This window comes from Lepidochelys olivacea (genome assembly GCF_965140295.1).
Source record: "Lepidochelys olivacea isolate rLepOli2 genome assembly, chromosome: 2".
Taxonomy (NCBI): domain Eukaryota; kingdom Metazoa; phylum Chordata; order Testudines; family Cheloniidae; genus Lepidochelys; species Lepidochelys olivacea.
In genome coordinates this window covers 115,466,911-115,480,909 of record NC_140412.1, presented here as the reverse complement: position 1 = coordinate 115,480,909, position 13,999 = coordinate 115,466,911, and the positions used below count along the sequence as shown (strand labels likewise).

Here is a 13,999-nt window from a genome sequence, read left to right as displayed (position 1 = left end):
ACAATCCAAAGCAGTGCAAACCAATGCATGTTCACTTTCATCATCTGAGTCAGATCCCACACGCAGAAGGTTGATTTTCTTTTTTGGTGGTTTGTGTTCTGTAGTTTCCGCATCGGAGTTTTGCTCTTTTAAGACTTCTGAAAGCATGCTCTATCCCTCATCCCTCTCAGATTTTGGAAGGCACTTTAGATTCTTAAATCTTGAGATGGTTAGAAATCTCACATTGGTACCTTCTTTGCGTTTTGTGAAATCTACAGTGAAAGTGTTCTTAAAATGAACATGTGTTGGGTCATCATCCGAGACGGCTAGAACATGAAATATATGGCAGAATGTGGGTAAAACAGAGCAGGGGACATTGAACTCCTTGGGGGAGAATTGTGTCACAAAATTTAATTAACGTGTTGCTTGTTTTAAAACAAGCATCATCAGCATGGAAGCGTGTCCTCTGGAATGGTGGCCGAAGCATGAAGGGGCATATGAATTTTTAGCGCATCTGGTACATAAATACCTTGCAATGCCTGCTACAAAATTGCGATGCAAATGCCTGTTCTCGCTTTCTGGTGACTTGTAAATAAGAAGAGGGCAGCACTATCTCCTGTAAATGTAAACACACTTGTTTCTCTTAGCGATTGGCTGAACAAGAAGTAGGACTGAGTGGACTTGTAGGCTCTGAAGTTTGATATTATTCTATTTTTGACTATAGTTATGTAAAAAAAAAATCTACATTTTTAAGTTGCACTTTCATGACAAAGATTGCACTACAGTACTTGCATGAGGTGAATTGAAAAATACTATTTCTTTTATCATTTTTAGTGAAAATATTGTAATTAAAATCAGAGTATTTTTATTACAACACAGAACACAATGTATATGAAAATGTAGAAAAGCATCCAAAATATTTAATAAATTTCAATTGGTATTCTATTGTTTAACAGTGCAATTAAAACTGCGATTAATCATGATTTATTTTTTTAACCGCAGTTAATTTTTTTTAGTTAATCGTCTGAGTTAACTGTGATTAATTGACAGCCTTACTTTTTATCCTTGCTTTCACCTTCACTCTGAGGTGAGATCAGTTTGTCTATTCATGTGCCTCTCAGCAGACATGTTGGTACTCTGCAAATAGTAAAGAGTGTTGTCTAATGGTTAGAGCAGGGGATTGAATTGGGGCACAACTATTTGTAATCCTGGTTCTGCCGTTGAGTCACTTTGTATAACTGACATGCTTAAGATCACACTTATAGAATGTATGTAAACCTGCCACAAAACTCAATTGCAGAGCACTTAAACATCCTTGGATGAAAGATGCTGCTTAAGCATAAGTCTATGCAGCAGAGGTAACCCAGGCATCAACTTTAACTCCTCTACCATCCACACACAGAAACGTCCAACCCAGTTTTGGAGGTGCTTTAAGCCTGACCCAGACGGGGGTGTGGGCTAGAGGCTAGGTTCTACTTTAACTATGCCTGGAATGCACCCAGTTGCTCAAGTGCTGATGGTCCTCCAATGCCTCCTCCCCCAAAGAACAGAAAAGTTCTCCATGAATTGATGAGGAAAGAATCCTAGAGCGTTCAGCACAGCACTTGGTGCCTGCGAAAGGTTTCCACTCACTTTTCTATTGCTCCCTGCTGTCAGGGCATGGTTTTTTATCTCTTGTATCCCATTGACAAATTCTTTGGCCCTGTGATGGCATATCTCTGGCTACGCCTTCCATGGCCCAGCCCTCCAGCCACATCACCTCATTCCAGTTCTGTTCCCTTTCAAGGTAACCAAAGTCCAACTACATTTCCCAGCGACAGCACTGCCTCCCGGGCCTTTCTTAGAGGCAATTTTTCCTAGCAGGTTCCCCCACTGCTTCCCCTCTCCAGGGACTCTGGGAGCTTCTTTGGGGACCTCCCTACTTCTTACAAGCCCTAACTCAGGGCCTCCCACAGGAACCTGCCCTGCTATCTGTGGTTCTCTCAAGCCTGCCTTCACAGAGAGAGAGAGGGAACTCTCCTTGCTCCTCACTCAGTTCTCTCCCTTTTCTGTGTAGTTTGCCCTGAACCCTTCAGAGCTGGGATCGCTAATTGTAATTGAGTCAACAGATCAGGATTAATTGCACCATGACAGTGCAATTTATTTTCCTAGCTGAAGAAAATTGTACATCAGGTGGTAAACAGACTATTGCAGAATAAAGGAAGTAGACAAATCTGTTTGGGTGCCAGACAACAAATCAGGCCTCATATATATTTGAAGAGACAAAATCTGGAGTTTGTCCAGGGTCATGCATGAACCTTGTGTTTATGCCATTGATTCTTTGCTATTTCAGTCACGTTCTGAGAACAGGACTATTTTAAGGGATGCTTTTTAATATCTTGTTGAAACAACCTATTCAATATCAAATGGATCATCTAATTGGAGTAAAAGTCTGATGCACGGGAATGCAGATAAGAAATTCAACTATGATTTCCTGGCCTCAGTCACATGACCTAGGTCTCAGGTTCAGAGGAAAATACCCCCTCACATGGCAGTGGTTAGTATCCACTCTCTGTAGTGGTCACTGTTGTGTTTATTACTTTTATCACATATGTGCCAGCAGCACTTTTCATTCATTCTTTTCATTTCTTTCAAATGAGTAGGACATCAGGAAGAAGTGTTGGATATAAAGTATTTGGTAAACTGCAGAGCAGTGCCTATATTAATATGTATCTGAATATAATGGGTAAGGCTGCATGTCTGTCACAGAGGTCACGGATTCTGTGACTTCCATGACTTCTGTAGTGACTGGTGCTGGGCCAGAAGAAGCAGTTTGGGTGTATGGGAGGGGGCTCCCCAGCATGTCCCTGCAGTTCCTAGGTGGAGAGGCTAGGGCAGAGTTGGGCAAACTATGGTCTGCTGGCCACATCCGGCCCATGGGACCATCCTGCCTGGCCCTTGAGCACCCGGCCGAGGAGGCGAGCCCCTGGCCTTTTCCACACTGTCCCCCTACCCCACAGCGCGCCATGCTGCCAGCGCAGGAGGGGGCTGCGCTGCGGGGGCAGGGAAGAACAGGAAGGGAGGCTCACTTGCAGCCTCAGGGGAGCAGATGGGAGGTGTGGGTGGTGGGAGCGCAGTGAACGTGGGCAGAGGACTCAGGAGGAGCACCGGGTGGCTGCGCAGCTGGCTGGAGAGAAGTGGTGCTTTGAAGGGGAAACCACCGCTTCTCTCTGGCTGCCCCTGCTCCTCCCGTGTCCTCCTCCCATATTTGCAGGGCCACATTCTGAAAGGGGCTTTAGAGGGGGGATTGGATAGGGAGTGGGGTCCTGGGGGGCCTGTCAGTGGGCGGGGGTGTGGATAGAGGTCGGGGCAGTCAGGAAGCTGGCGGCATTGGGACAGGGGACCCCAGGAGGGGGCGGTCAGGGGACAAGGAGTGGGGGGGTTGGATGGGTTGGGGGTTGATAGGGTTAGGGGAGGCACAGCCTTCCTTACCTGGCCCTCCATACAGTTTTGGAACCCCGACATGGCCCTCAGGCCAAAAAGTTTGCCTGGGCTGCAGTTCCTGGCCAATGGGAGCTGCAGAGCTGGTGCTTGTGGCGGGAGCAGCATGCGGAGCTCCCTTGGCTGCCTCTTCCCCTAGGAGCTGCAGGGACATGTGGAAACAGGTAGGGAGCTTGTGAGCCCCACCAATCTATCCCCACCCCAGCAGGGGCCCATGCCACCACCCCAGTGCCAGCAGAGGTCTTGGGCCATGTGCTGCCACCCACCCCCTTTCCTCCCAGCACCAGTGGGGGTCTTGGGCCACCCCCCAGAGCATCTGCAGCCCCCCAGCCCAAGTTTTGGGTAAGGGTATATAGTAAAAGTCACGGACAGGTCACAGGCTGTGAATTATTTGTTTACTGCCTGTGACCTGTCCATGACTTTTACTAAAAATACCCATGACTAAAACGTAGCCTTAATAATGGGTCTTCATTGTTAACAGTCAGTCAAGAAGAATTAAGACTCTTGCTTGGACATGTAACATGAACACATCGCTTATCCTCTCTGGGCCAAATTCAGGTGCCATATAAGCAAATGCTCTTCAATTGCCTTAATGGTAGTTCACCCATTTGTACTCAGTCTGAGTTGATCCACTATCCCCCAGTACCCAATCTGCAAAATGGGGATAAACAGCTTTATCCCCATCTCACAGGGAGGTAGTGAGGATTAATTAGGTACCATCTGAACTACATTTTGAAGATATAAAATGTTATGCAAGCACTGTTATCTGTTATTGCTATGTCTTGTGGGTTATACCTTTCTTGCATCCTCTTGGGGAGAAGATGGGCACTGTTCTTGTCTTGGGCAGGGCTGACAGGGGGTGGGGGGGATCTCCCTGTATTACAGCATTACGGTGGAATTGGCCCAGAGTTTGGAGCATAGCTCACTGATTTGGGGTCTCCCGCCCTTACAGGGGTGGGAGGTGAAAAAAGGACAAACAAGTCAGGATATTCCCACAATGCCCAAGAGGCAGAGTCCACAGCTTTTAGAAAGCAAAAGGTTTAAATAAATAATAAATAAAAAGAGAGAGAGAGAACCAAACCCTCTCCTTGCTGGGAGGACCTGGGTGATCAGGGCTCTCAAGCAGTTTCCCGAGTCACCATCCTGTTCTTGTTAGGCTCTGAGTTCCAGGCGTACTCATTCAGAGTGCCATCTCAAACTGACCTGGAAGCCTCCCTTTGCCGCAAGCTATTTAACCCCTTCATGACTCATGTAGTGAGCTGCCCTACAACACCTTGGAAGGATTCCATTTCTTTTGGTGTGACCATTCAAGGGTGGAGGGTTGTACACAAATACATGATTGTGCCTTGTTGAAAGGGCTTGTAACCAGGAGATCTGGGAAGGTAGGTTTGTTTTTAAAGAGTTTTGTTTCAGGAGTATGAAGTGAAATCGCTGAAGTACCCATGGATCTCAACCTAATTCTGTTCAGTGCTGAGAAGATATACAAGTCACGAAGAGCTCCCAGAGGAGAGTGATGCTGTGCAGTGACAACAAAAAAAAACCACACACACCCTAAACTAACCCCCCCCCCCATCTTATCAATTTCTAGATGTCCCTGGTTCCATGCCAAATGCATCCTGGGAAGGTAACCTGAGAGCTATCAAGTGGAGTGATAATGAAAGCTCTCATGGAGGTTGTCATGGTAATGTGTATATTCTTTACTTTTCCTATTCTTGCATTGAAATCTGAGAACTGGAACTGGGTGGGAAATGGTTTTTCTGTCCCGCAAACATTTGAGATGTCAGAAGCTTCATTGTTCCTCCTCAGCATGAAGCTGACACTTTTTGAAGTTAAACCAAAACAGCAGCAAGAGAGACCAGCACCCCAGAATAGCCCAGTGATTATAGCACTCACCTGGGACGTGGGAAACCTCAGTACAGATGCTGCTCTGCCATTCTCCCACACCCCAGGTGGGTGCACTGACCAGCAGGACATTGCAGAATAGCCAATGGGTCTCACGGTTTTTCCTATTGGAGCTGATAAATAAAGATTCAATGGAGCAGGGACTTGACCTGGGTCTCCCACAGCTCATGGGAGTTCCAAAACCACTGAGCTGTTCTGCAGTTTGGGGGAAGGGGGGGGGTTTCTCTCCCTCCCTCCGTCACCAGAAATTCCCTCCTGTACCCAAGAAACATTTCCCAATGAAAAGAACAGGCGTACTTGTGGCACCTTAGAGGCTAACAAATTTATTTGAGAGTAAGCTTTCATGAGCTACAGCTTACTTCATCGGATGCATGCCGTGGAAAATACAGTGGGGAGATTTATATACACAGAACACGAAACAATGGGTGTTACCATACACACTGTAACGAGAGTGATCAGGGAAGGTGAGCTATTACCAGCAGGAGAGAAAAACAAAAAACATTTTGTAGTGATAATCAAGGTGGGCCATTTCCAGCAGTTGACAAGAACCTCTGAGGAACAGTGGTGGGTGGGAAATAAACATGGGGAAAGTTTTACTTTGTGTAATGACCCATCCACTCCCAGTCTTTATTCAAGCCTAATTTAATGGTGTCCAGTTTGCAAATTAATTCCAGTTCAGCAGTCTCTCATTGGAGTCTGTTTTTGAAGATTTTTTTGTTGTAATATTGCCACTTTTAGGTCTGTAATCGAGTGACCAGACTGATTGAAGTGTTCTTCGACTGGTTTTTGAATGTTCTAATCCTTGACGTCTGATGTGTCCATTTATTTTTACGTAGAGACTGTCCGGTTTGGCCAGCGTACATGGCAGAGGGGCATTGCTGGCACATATCACATTGGTAGATGTGCAGGTGAATGAGGCTCTGACAGTGTGGCTGATGTGATTAGGCCCTATGATGGGTCTCCCCACTGTATTTTCCACTGCATGCATCCGGTGAAGTGAGCTGTAGCTCACAAAAGCTTATGCTCAGATAAATTGGTTAGTCTCTAAGGTGCCACAAGTCCTCCTTTTCTTTTTGAAAATACAGACTAACACAGCTGCTACTCTGAAACCTTCATTGGGAAATTGACATGTTCCTATGGTGGAAAGTTTTGGGTTTTGACAGATTAACAGTTTGACAAAACAAGTGTCATCAGAAAATTCCCAGCCAGCTTTGTTGATAGCTGCTCAGTTACAAAATTCTTCTCAGGAATTTAGCCCTATCTTTTTTTCCTCCAGTTAAAATAATCCCAATTTCTAATTTGTAGCCAATCCATACACAGTTTCACGGGTAGGTGAGATGTTCAAGGAGCCTCCCCCTTCTTAGCTGTTGTGCAGTTGTGGCCAGCACTGCAGTCTGTGCTGGAGTCTGAGCTCTTGGTTAACAGTAGTAGCCACTTCAAAATGGGTGAGGAGGAAGCAATGCCATGTCGTCCCCCTCCAGCAGAGGCCCTTATGGGGTGTAGCAGGGACTGCATTTCCCCATACATCTGGTAACTCTAGGAGGGACTATATCTGAGTGGTTACTAGGGTGGCTCCAAACCACCTCAACATACACCAGTGCCTAAGCACAATCAAGCACTAAAAAGGGATGGATAGTTAAACCACTAGACTAGGATTCATAAGACCTGGGCCCCAACCCCTGACTCTGCCACAGACTTCCTGTGTGAATTCGGGCAAGTCACTTAGCCTAAAGCATGGAGATTTTCTCCCTTGTAAAATAGGGATCATCATTAACTAATTCATAGGCATAATGAGACTCACTAAACTCAAGTATTTGTAAGCAATCTGAAGTTGGAAAGTGCTATAGAAGTGCAAAATGCTAGTTATTACTGTAGAATCCCAACATACATATACATTTGCTGCAATCCTGCATTTGCACTTCAGACTAGGTGAGACAGGGATCATGATTTATGGTAGAGCAAGGAGACTGCAGAGTCCTAGGATTCTATCCATGGCCGAGTCACAAGGAGTATCTACTATGGAAGGTTTAACTTCTAGCTTGAATAGATGTACCCACAGTAACACCGATCAAGTTAATATGATGAAAATGGAAGTGAAGGTATGGCAATATGAGCAGCAGGACAGGCTACCTGCCTCGAATACAGTCCCATTGCGACCATACCGTACACATTTGGGCAGCTAGCCCCTTGCACTGCTACGGCTACACTTCTGTTTTTAGTACCCTAGCTTGATCAAATCATCCCTTCCAGCAACTGCATAGATGTGTCTATAGACTTACTACGTAGCTGAGTGATTCACTTGCCTTCCATATGAATCAGTGCCATGCACAACAAAAACAAAAAAGACTAAAATGAAATCCTTCTTACAACAAATGCTGCTTCTGAGCTGAGCTTCCAGGCTCTTACATAGCTGAGCTAAGGAACATTAGTTTTGTGCCAGTGTAACTCCACTTACATCAATGGAATTACACCAGTTTAAAACTGGAGTAACTCAGTGGAAAACCTGAGTCCTAGAATCATAGAAAGTTAGAGATGGGGTGTGGGGAGGGAACCTTACTGAATCATCTGGCCCTTCTGAGTGAAATTGCTCTTTCCCATGTATCTGTAGTGATTTGTTTGGGCTAGTTTTAAATGTCTCAAGTGATGATGTTTTCCTTCTTATAGACGGGGTGAAAGTAACATTAAGCACTTACCGGTACAGGGGCCGGCTCCAGCCCCTAGAAGGGGCAGGGCAGGGTGTCAGCATCCCCCAGCCAGCCCATCCATGCTGCCTGGCCCGCGCCGCCCAGGGCTCAAGCGGTGATTTAAAGGGTCCAGACCGCAGTAGCCAGAGCCCCGGGACCTTTTAAATCGTGGCCCCAGGGCAGCTGTTCTTTTTGCCCCCCTTGTCGGCAGCCCATGGTGGGGAGGGACAAAAGGGGCAACGACATTAAAGCACTGTCGTGGCGGCACTAAGCAGGGTCCTTTGCTGCAGCAGCACTTTAACATCAGCTGAGTATGGGCCGGTCCTGGTGGCCACTTTTTACCGGTACACCATACTGGCTGGTACTGGCTTACTTTCACCCCTGTTTATAGATCACATTGTTTAGAAGTTTTGCTTGATGGTCACCTTATATTAGCTATTTCTTAACTTCATGGCACCACTCATAGTTGTTCCCCATTGTATTTCCCCTATTCACTTTTGGCCAAATTCTAGATCTATCATAAAGATGATTTTACTCATCTCTTTTCCACAGAACACCCTATGTACTTGATGTTGCTCTTGTCATCTTTTCCCTTTGCAGGCCATTACGTCAGAGGCATTTGTATATATGGAACAGGTGACCTAAAGTGGCTACTTAAGTCTTCAAGCATGTTTGCTAACAAGTTTGAACTCAAAACATACCCACTCACTGTAGAATGCTTGGAACTGAGTCTTCGAGAGAGAGCGCTGAACCAGAGTGAGACACAGGTGAAGCCAAGTTGGTACTTTTAAATTAACAACTCAGAATGGAAATAAAACTCCAACTGCAATGGCTCTGGAAGAATAACCTCCCCAGAAAGACTTCTCTTTCGGGACTTCAGTACAGGTAGTTTGTGATGTCTTGAGTGGAAGGTTTGAGTGCAGATCATACAATACTGGAGAGACCAAAAAGGAGACTGAGGAAATGGTTCTGTTGGCTTTGCTGTATATGCACTTTTGGCGTGTGTGGCTGGACAGTGTCAGTGCTGACTTGAGCCTGGCAATAATATATATTTAAATAAATATCATGTATCCCTAAAATTTCATGCAGCAACATAAAATCCAGAGCATATTAATGAGGAAGAGTTATCCTTTTTTGAAGGAAGCAACCACCATCAACAAGATCTTAAAGATAAATCCAGGTGCACAGTTTGACTTCATGCATACAGAAACCAGAGTCACTGACAAAAAATACCCTACATGCATTTGGCACAGGGAATAGCATTTGGTATTTTTGACTCCCTAAATGGGCAGCAAGTGGGAAGCAGAAGGAATGTTTCCAGATCTGCTTGGTCCCTTCCAAAGCATTCTGGGAATTGGGGAAAGACAACTGGGAGTTAGACATTTTCATACTTATAACTCCGAGCTTTTGAGAATAACTCAGTCATTCCATCTTATACTGTGAAACATGCTAATAGTCTGAGTTTTAGTTTCCTAGACTGTATATACTTAGCAGAGAAAATACTTGTTAGTTATACTGTATTAAGATTCACACCCCCCCATGCCAGCCACTAGATATGTAAGCAGGGCTGACATTCCAGCCACACACGCAAGGCCTGATGCAAAGCTCCCTGAAGACAACTGAAAGTCTCAATAGACCAGCCAGGACATTGCTTGGTACGCAGCAAACAGACCAACAAAAAACCCAATCCCGCACCTAGAACTTTCAAAAGTATTTTAAGTCTCCCAAACATGATGGATGGTACGTGTAGTTTTCACCCTAATGTTCCCCACTCTGAGGAACCCCCTATTTTTCTGGAAAAGTCAAAGGAAAACAAAGCAAAAAAACCACAAAATAAAAACTATGGTTGTGGGCACCTCTTCCTTTGTTGTGGAAGATTGTATATTCTGGGCACATAGTACTAATAGAAGGAGTTTCAGACTGTGCCATCACAAAGGCATTCAAATAGACTATTTTCAGGGCAGAAACTTGAACTGAATTCCTGTTCAACTTTGCTGTCAGGAAACTCCTTCCCTTAGCAGTCGGCTGTGGAAACTACAGAGAGAGTAGGAAGACAGACAGATGGGGCAGAAGAATTAGTTTTTCCAAAAGCGACTAGTAATTTGGAGGGGGCCTTCACTTTTGGCTGCCCAATTTGAGACTCTTTAAAAGGTGTCTGACTTTTCAGAAGACAGGGGCTCAGCTCTTTCCAGCAGTGATATCTCAAGTTGGGCACCCAGAAATGGACACACACAAAGCTCAAAGTCACTTTTGAAAATGTAGGCCAAGATTTAAAGAAGGGAAGGGATCCTGACAACCTGATAAGAATAATGGAAGTACCACAATGTGCAAAGAGGCCAGGAGGTAGAAATGGACTGTCCCAGACTGAGAACCAGAGGCAAATAAGGGATAATAAAAACCAACAAGAGCAGAAGCAGCAAGTTCAGCAATTTAAGAGACCAACAACAGGATATTTTGCACTGAATTCTCTAAAAATGAGCAGTACCAAGTGGATCCAGTCTTGAAAGCTCTCACACTTTCCCATTTGAGTAATGCGATAGCAGAATTCTTAACACTTAGAAACTCACAAAGCACAGCTGTCTGTTCAGAGTTAATACTGGTGGCCTAAGTACTGACACAATTCAACTCCTGTTAATGTCTCTTCCTTGAATGATAGTCAATGTTATATTTTCATGGAAATAAATTATTTTGGTTTCGTCATGTGACTATGTGTGGATTTGTTTTGGGCCTGTGGCACCAGGTGGTAGCCATTGTATCATTTTAAGGAAGATTATTAAATATAAATACAACTTGCAGCTAAATGAGAGACAACAGAATTAAGCGGGGAGGGGAGAACAACACCGCATATGAATTGCATTGAGCTGCAATGAATTGCATATGAATTGCATTAGAGTTGCATTTGAGCACCTCTGGAAGTTATTTATCACCACCTTTCATTCTCCATTGATATCTTATATCACAGCTAGCCATACCAGGTTAGTCAGCTACCCTGTTACATCAGTCTGCAAATCTATTTGAGAATGGGGTTAAAACTGTGGATTGAACTCCCCTTTGTTTTTCTCCTGTAGACATTTACACCTGTGCAAAGTGGGTTAAATACACACCTATTTTGATTTGGTAACATTTTGCACACACACTACACATGTGCAAGTCACGATACAAGATGCTAAGCAACGAAGAATCAGGCCTGGTATCTCTGGGCCTCTCAATGCTTTAAGATTTGTGACTAGAGAAAATAAGGGGAAAAACTACTTTCCTGGTGCTGTCTATAGTGGACTTTCATCCTACATTATCTTCAGGTACCGTTTTTAGAAGCATCTAGACTCTGGAGCCTAAATCTGATTTTAAAAGAGATTTAGGCACTTTAGGGTAGTTTTTTAAATGTCTTTTGGTGCCTAAATATGCAGGTAAGCATCTGGTGGTATTTTCAGAAGTGCCCAAGCAGGTTAGGTGCCTAACTCTCATGACTTGCACTGGGAGTCATGCACTTCTGAAAATCCTACTAAGTGCCTCAATATCTTTGTAGATCGGGACCTAGGCGCCCAAGCCTCATTGACTCTAAACGAGACTGAGTCTCCCTGAACATGGAAATTTGGTTTAAAGTCACTTAGGCACTTTTGAAGTTTTTACCCTTCTTCTGTTCCTCATGCTAAGGAACATGTACATACCACAGAGTCACGCAGCCAGCTACATGATCTTCTTGGAAGAGTTGTGCCCATCTTAACTGGTTAAAAATTGTGCTGCAATTATCTTCTGTCTCACCTTGGTCATGGCAGGGAGCAGATGACGGTCAGAGGGAGCTTTGCATTCCATTATGCGAGGATAACTGATGCGGTTAGCCCAGAGGTGGGCAAACTATGGCCCGCGGGCCACATCTGGCCCATGGGATGTTCCTGCCCGGCCCTTGAGCTCCTGGCTGGGGAGGCTAGCCTCCGGCCCCTCCCCTGCAGTGACGCAACTGTGCGGGCAGCATGGCTTGCTCTGTCTGGGCAGCGGGGTTGCGATGTCCTGCTGCTCTTGAGCGGCATAATAAGGGGGCGGGGGTTGCACACGTGCGGCAGCAGGGGGAGGTTGGGTAGAAGGTCCGGGGGGGGGGGCGGTCAGGGGACAGTTGGATGGGGCAGAGGTTGGGGGGGCAGTTGGGACTGGGAACGGGGGTGTGGATGGGTCGGGGGGGTTGGATAGGTGTGGGAGACCCAGGGGACAAGGAGCCGGGGGGGGGGGGTTGGGGCCACACCCTTCCCTGCCCTCCATACAGTTTTGCACCCCAATGTGACCCTCAGGCCAAAAAGTTTGCCCACCCCTGACTTAAGAGCTTGAAGAATATAATCAGAAAGATATGCTGACTAGTTAGGAGAAAGTTTGTTCCACTTTATCTGTATGGCAGACGCAACAGCCGGATTAATACATGTTTAGGTTCCCCAGCTTTCAGATGGCTGTGACAGATTTGGAGCCTCTCTAGTGTAATATTTTACAGGTACTGTATGTTGACCTAGTTATGGAATGCTTACTTTATGAATACAATAGGGTAGTTTAATAGGGGGCGGTTAGGAAAGGGCAAGAATGGCTCAAGATAGCCACTCCTCTGCAAGCACTGGAGAATTGTTAAGACAACGTCAAGACAGGTAAAGGTCCATGAACACAGGAGATCAAGAGACTTCTGGCAGGTTTAAAAGAGAACACACACTCGAGAGGGGAATAGCTGTTTGGGGGACTAAGAGCTTGTCTACACATGAAAGTCCACACACAAATAGTTGTGTGTTTTTTTATTATTTGATTATGTGGCATCTTGTTCCACAATAATCCACTTCCAAAGTGGATCGATCAACTCAATTTCAGAATGAGCTATCCTGAAGTCACATCCCCATATCAAATGAGTTACTCTGAATCAGGCAGTTCTCCCACGGCTATTCCACACTACATTACTGCACACATGGGTTGGCCTGTCTAACTGGCTGTGTGCCCTCTATGGTATACTTGACCAGTGTCACCTCCATATCTGAATGCTCACGGGAAGCGGACAGGTACATCCCTTTGTGATTCCAGTTCATACACCCAGTCACCTTTCCATTACAGCAGCCATGCCCCATGCTTTCACATGGTCCTGGACAAGGTCCTGGACTTCCTTGGCCTCTGGGGAGAGGATCATGTCCAAGCCCTTCTGGACAGCTGTCACCAGAATGCCAGGATCAACAAACATCTACCAGTCCTGGTAAAGGAGATGTGGGGATCTGGCCTAGTGCTACAGCAAAGCAAAAGCACTCCAGGAGAATGACAGAAGTTCCAGGGACAAAACCAAGACCGCTAGTAATGGTACCAGTGCCTGCATCTACTAGAAGGAGTTGTACCAGATTTTTGCCAGGGAGACACCACTGAACCCCCGCTTTTTCTGAACAGTACTGATGCCACTCAAGCGACCAAAGACTCCAACCAGGGCCCTAAGCCTTGGACACCTTCAGCATGCCAACTCCCGAGGTAGACCCCAAAGCAGAAACAGAGCTGGAGACAGCCCCTGAAACCTAGGCAGAGACCCAGCCGACAGCGTTGTGCTGGGGACCTCTTTGGCAGTTAGTATTATGTGCTATATTACAATACAACTGTATAGGAGTATTTAAACAACTTTGTTTCAGGGGTATTACCATGATGGGCAGATGTGAGCTAGAAGCCTCTCTAAGAAAGTGGCCTTTGTTATCCTTTGCCACCAGTGTAGCTCACTGGGCTAGCTTGCTTTTATTATATTCATTGCTTGCATTATATTCTGCTTTGCATTATATTCAGCAATAATGCAAGGAACCTACAGGCCTGTATCTGCTTCAGCAAGTTAACATAAGGCTTGAACAGAAATGTTAAACAGATAAACAGCCAACGGAAATTCCCAAGCATTGGGGAGCCAAAATTAGCATGTTTAAGGGGAAGTTCTGACCAAAGGACATGATCCAGCCACAAAAGTGTCA

General features: G+C 45.5%; 1 protein-coding gene across 5 annotated transcripts in view; it reads left to right on the top strand.

Moving 5' to 3' along the window:
- GCNT2 (glucosaminyl (N-acetyl) transferase 2 (I blood group)) overlaps positions 1-10,712 on the top strand; it is an 82,826-nt gene extending 72,114 nt beyond the window's left edge. For all 5 annotated transcript variants that reach the window (XM_084620282.1, XM_084620284.1, XM_084620281.1 and 2 more), the window contains 2 exons: positions 5,048-5,140; positions 8,646-10,712. In XM_084620282.1, the coding sequence (XP_084476408.1) occupies positions 5,048-5,140; positions 8,646-8,836 (284 nt within the window). In that variant the 3' untranslated portion in view covers positions 8,837-10,712. The remainder of the gene's footprint in view (positions 1-5,047; positions 5,141-8,645) is intronic.
- The last annotated feature ends 3,287 nt before the right edge of the window (positions 10,713-13,999 follow it).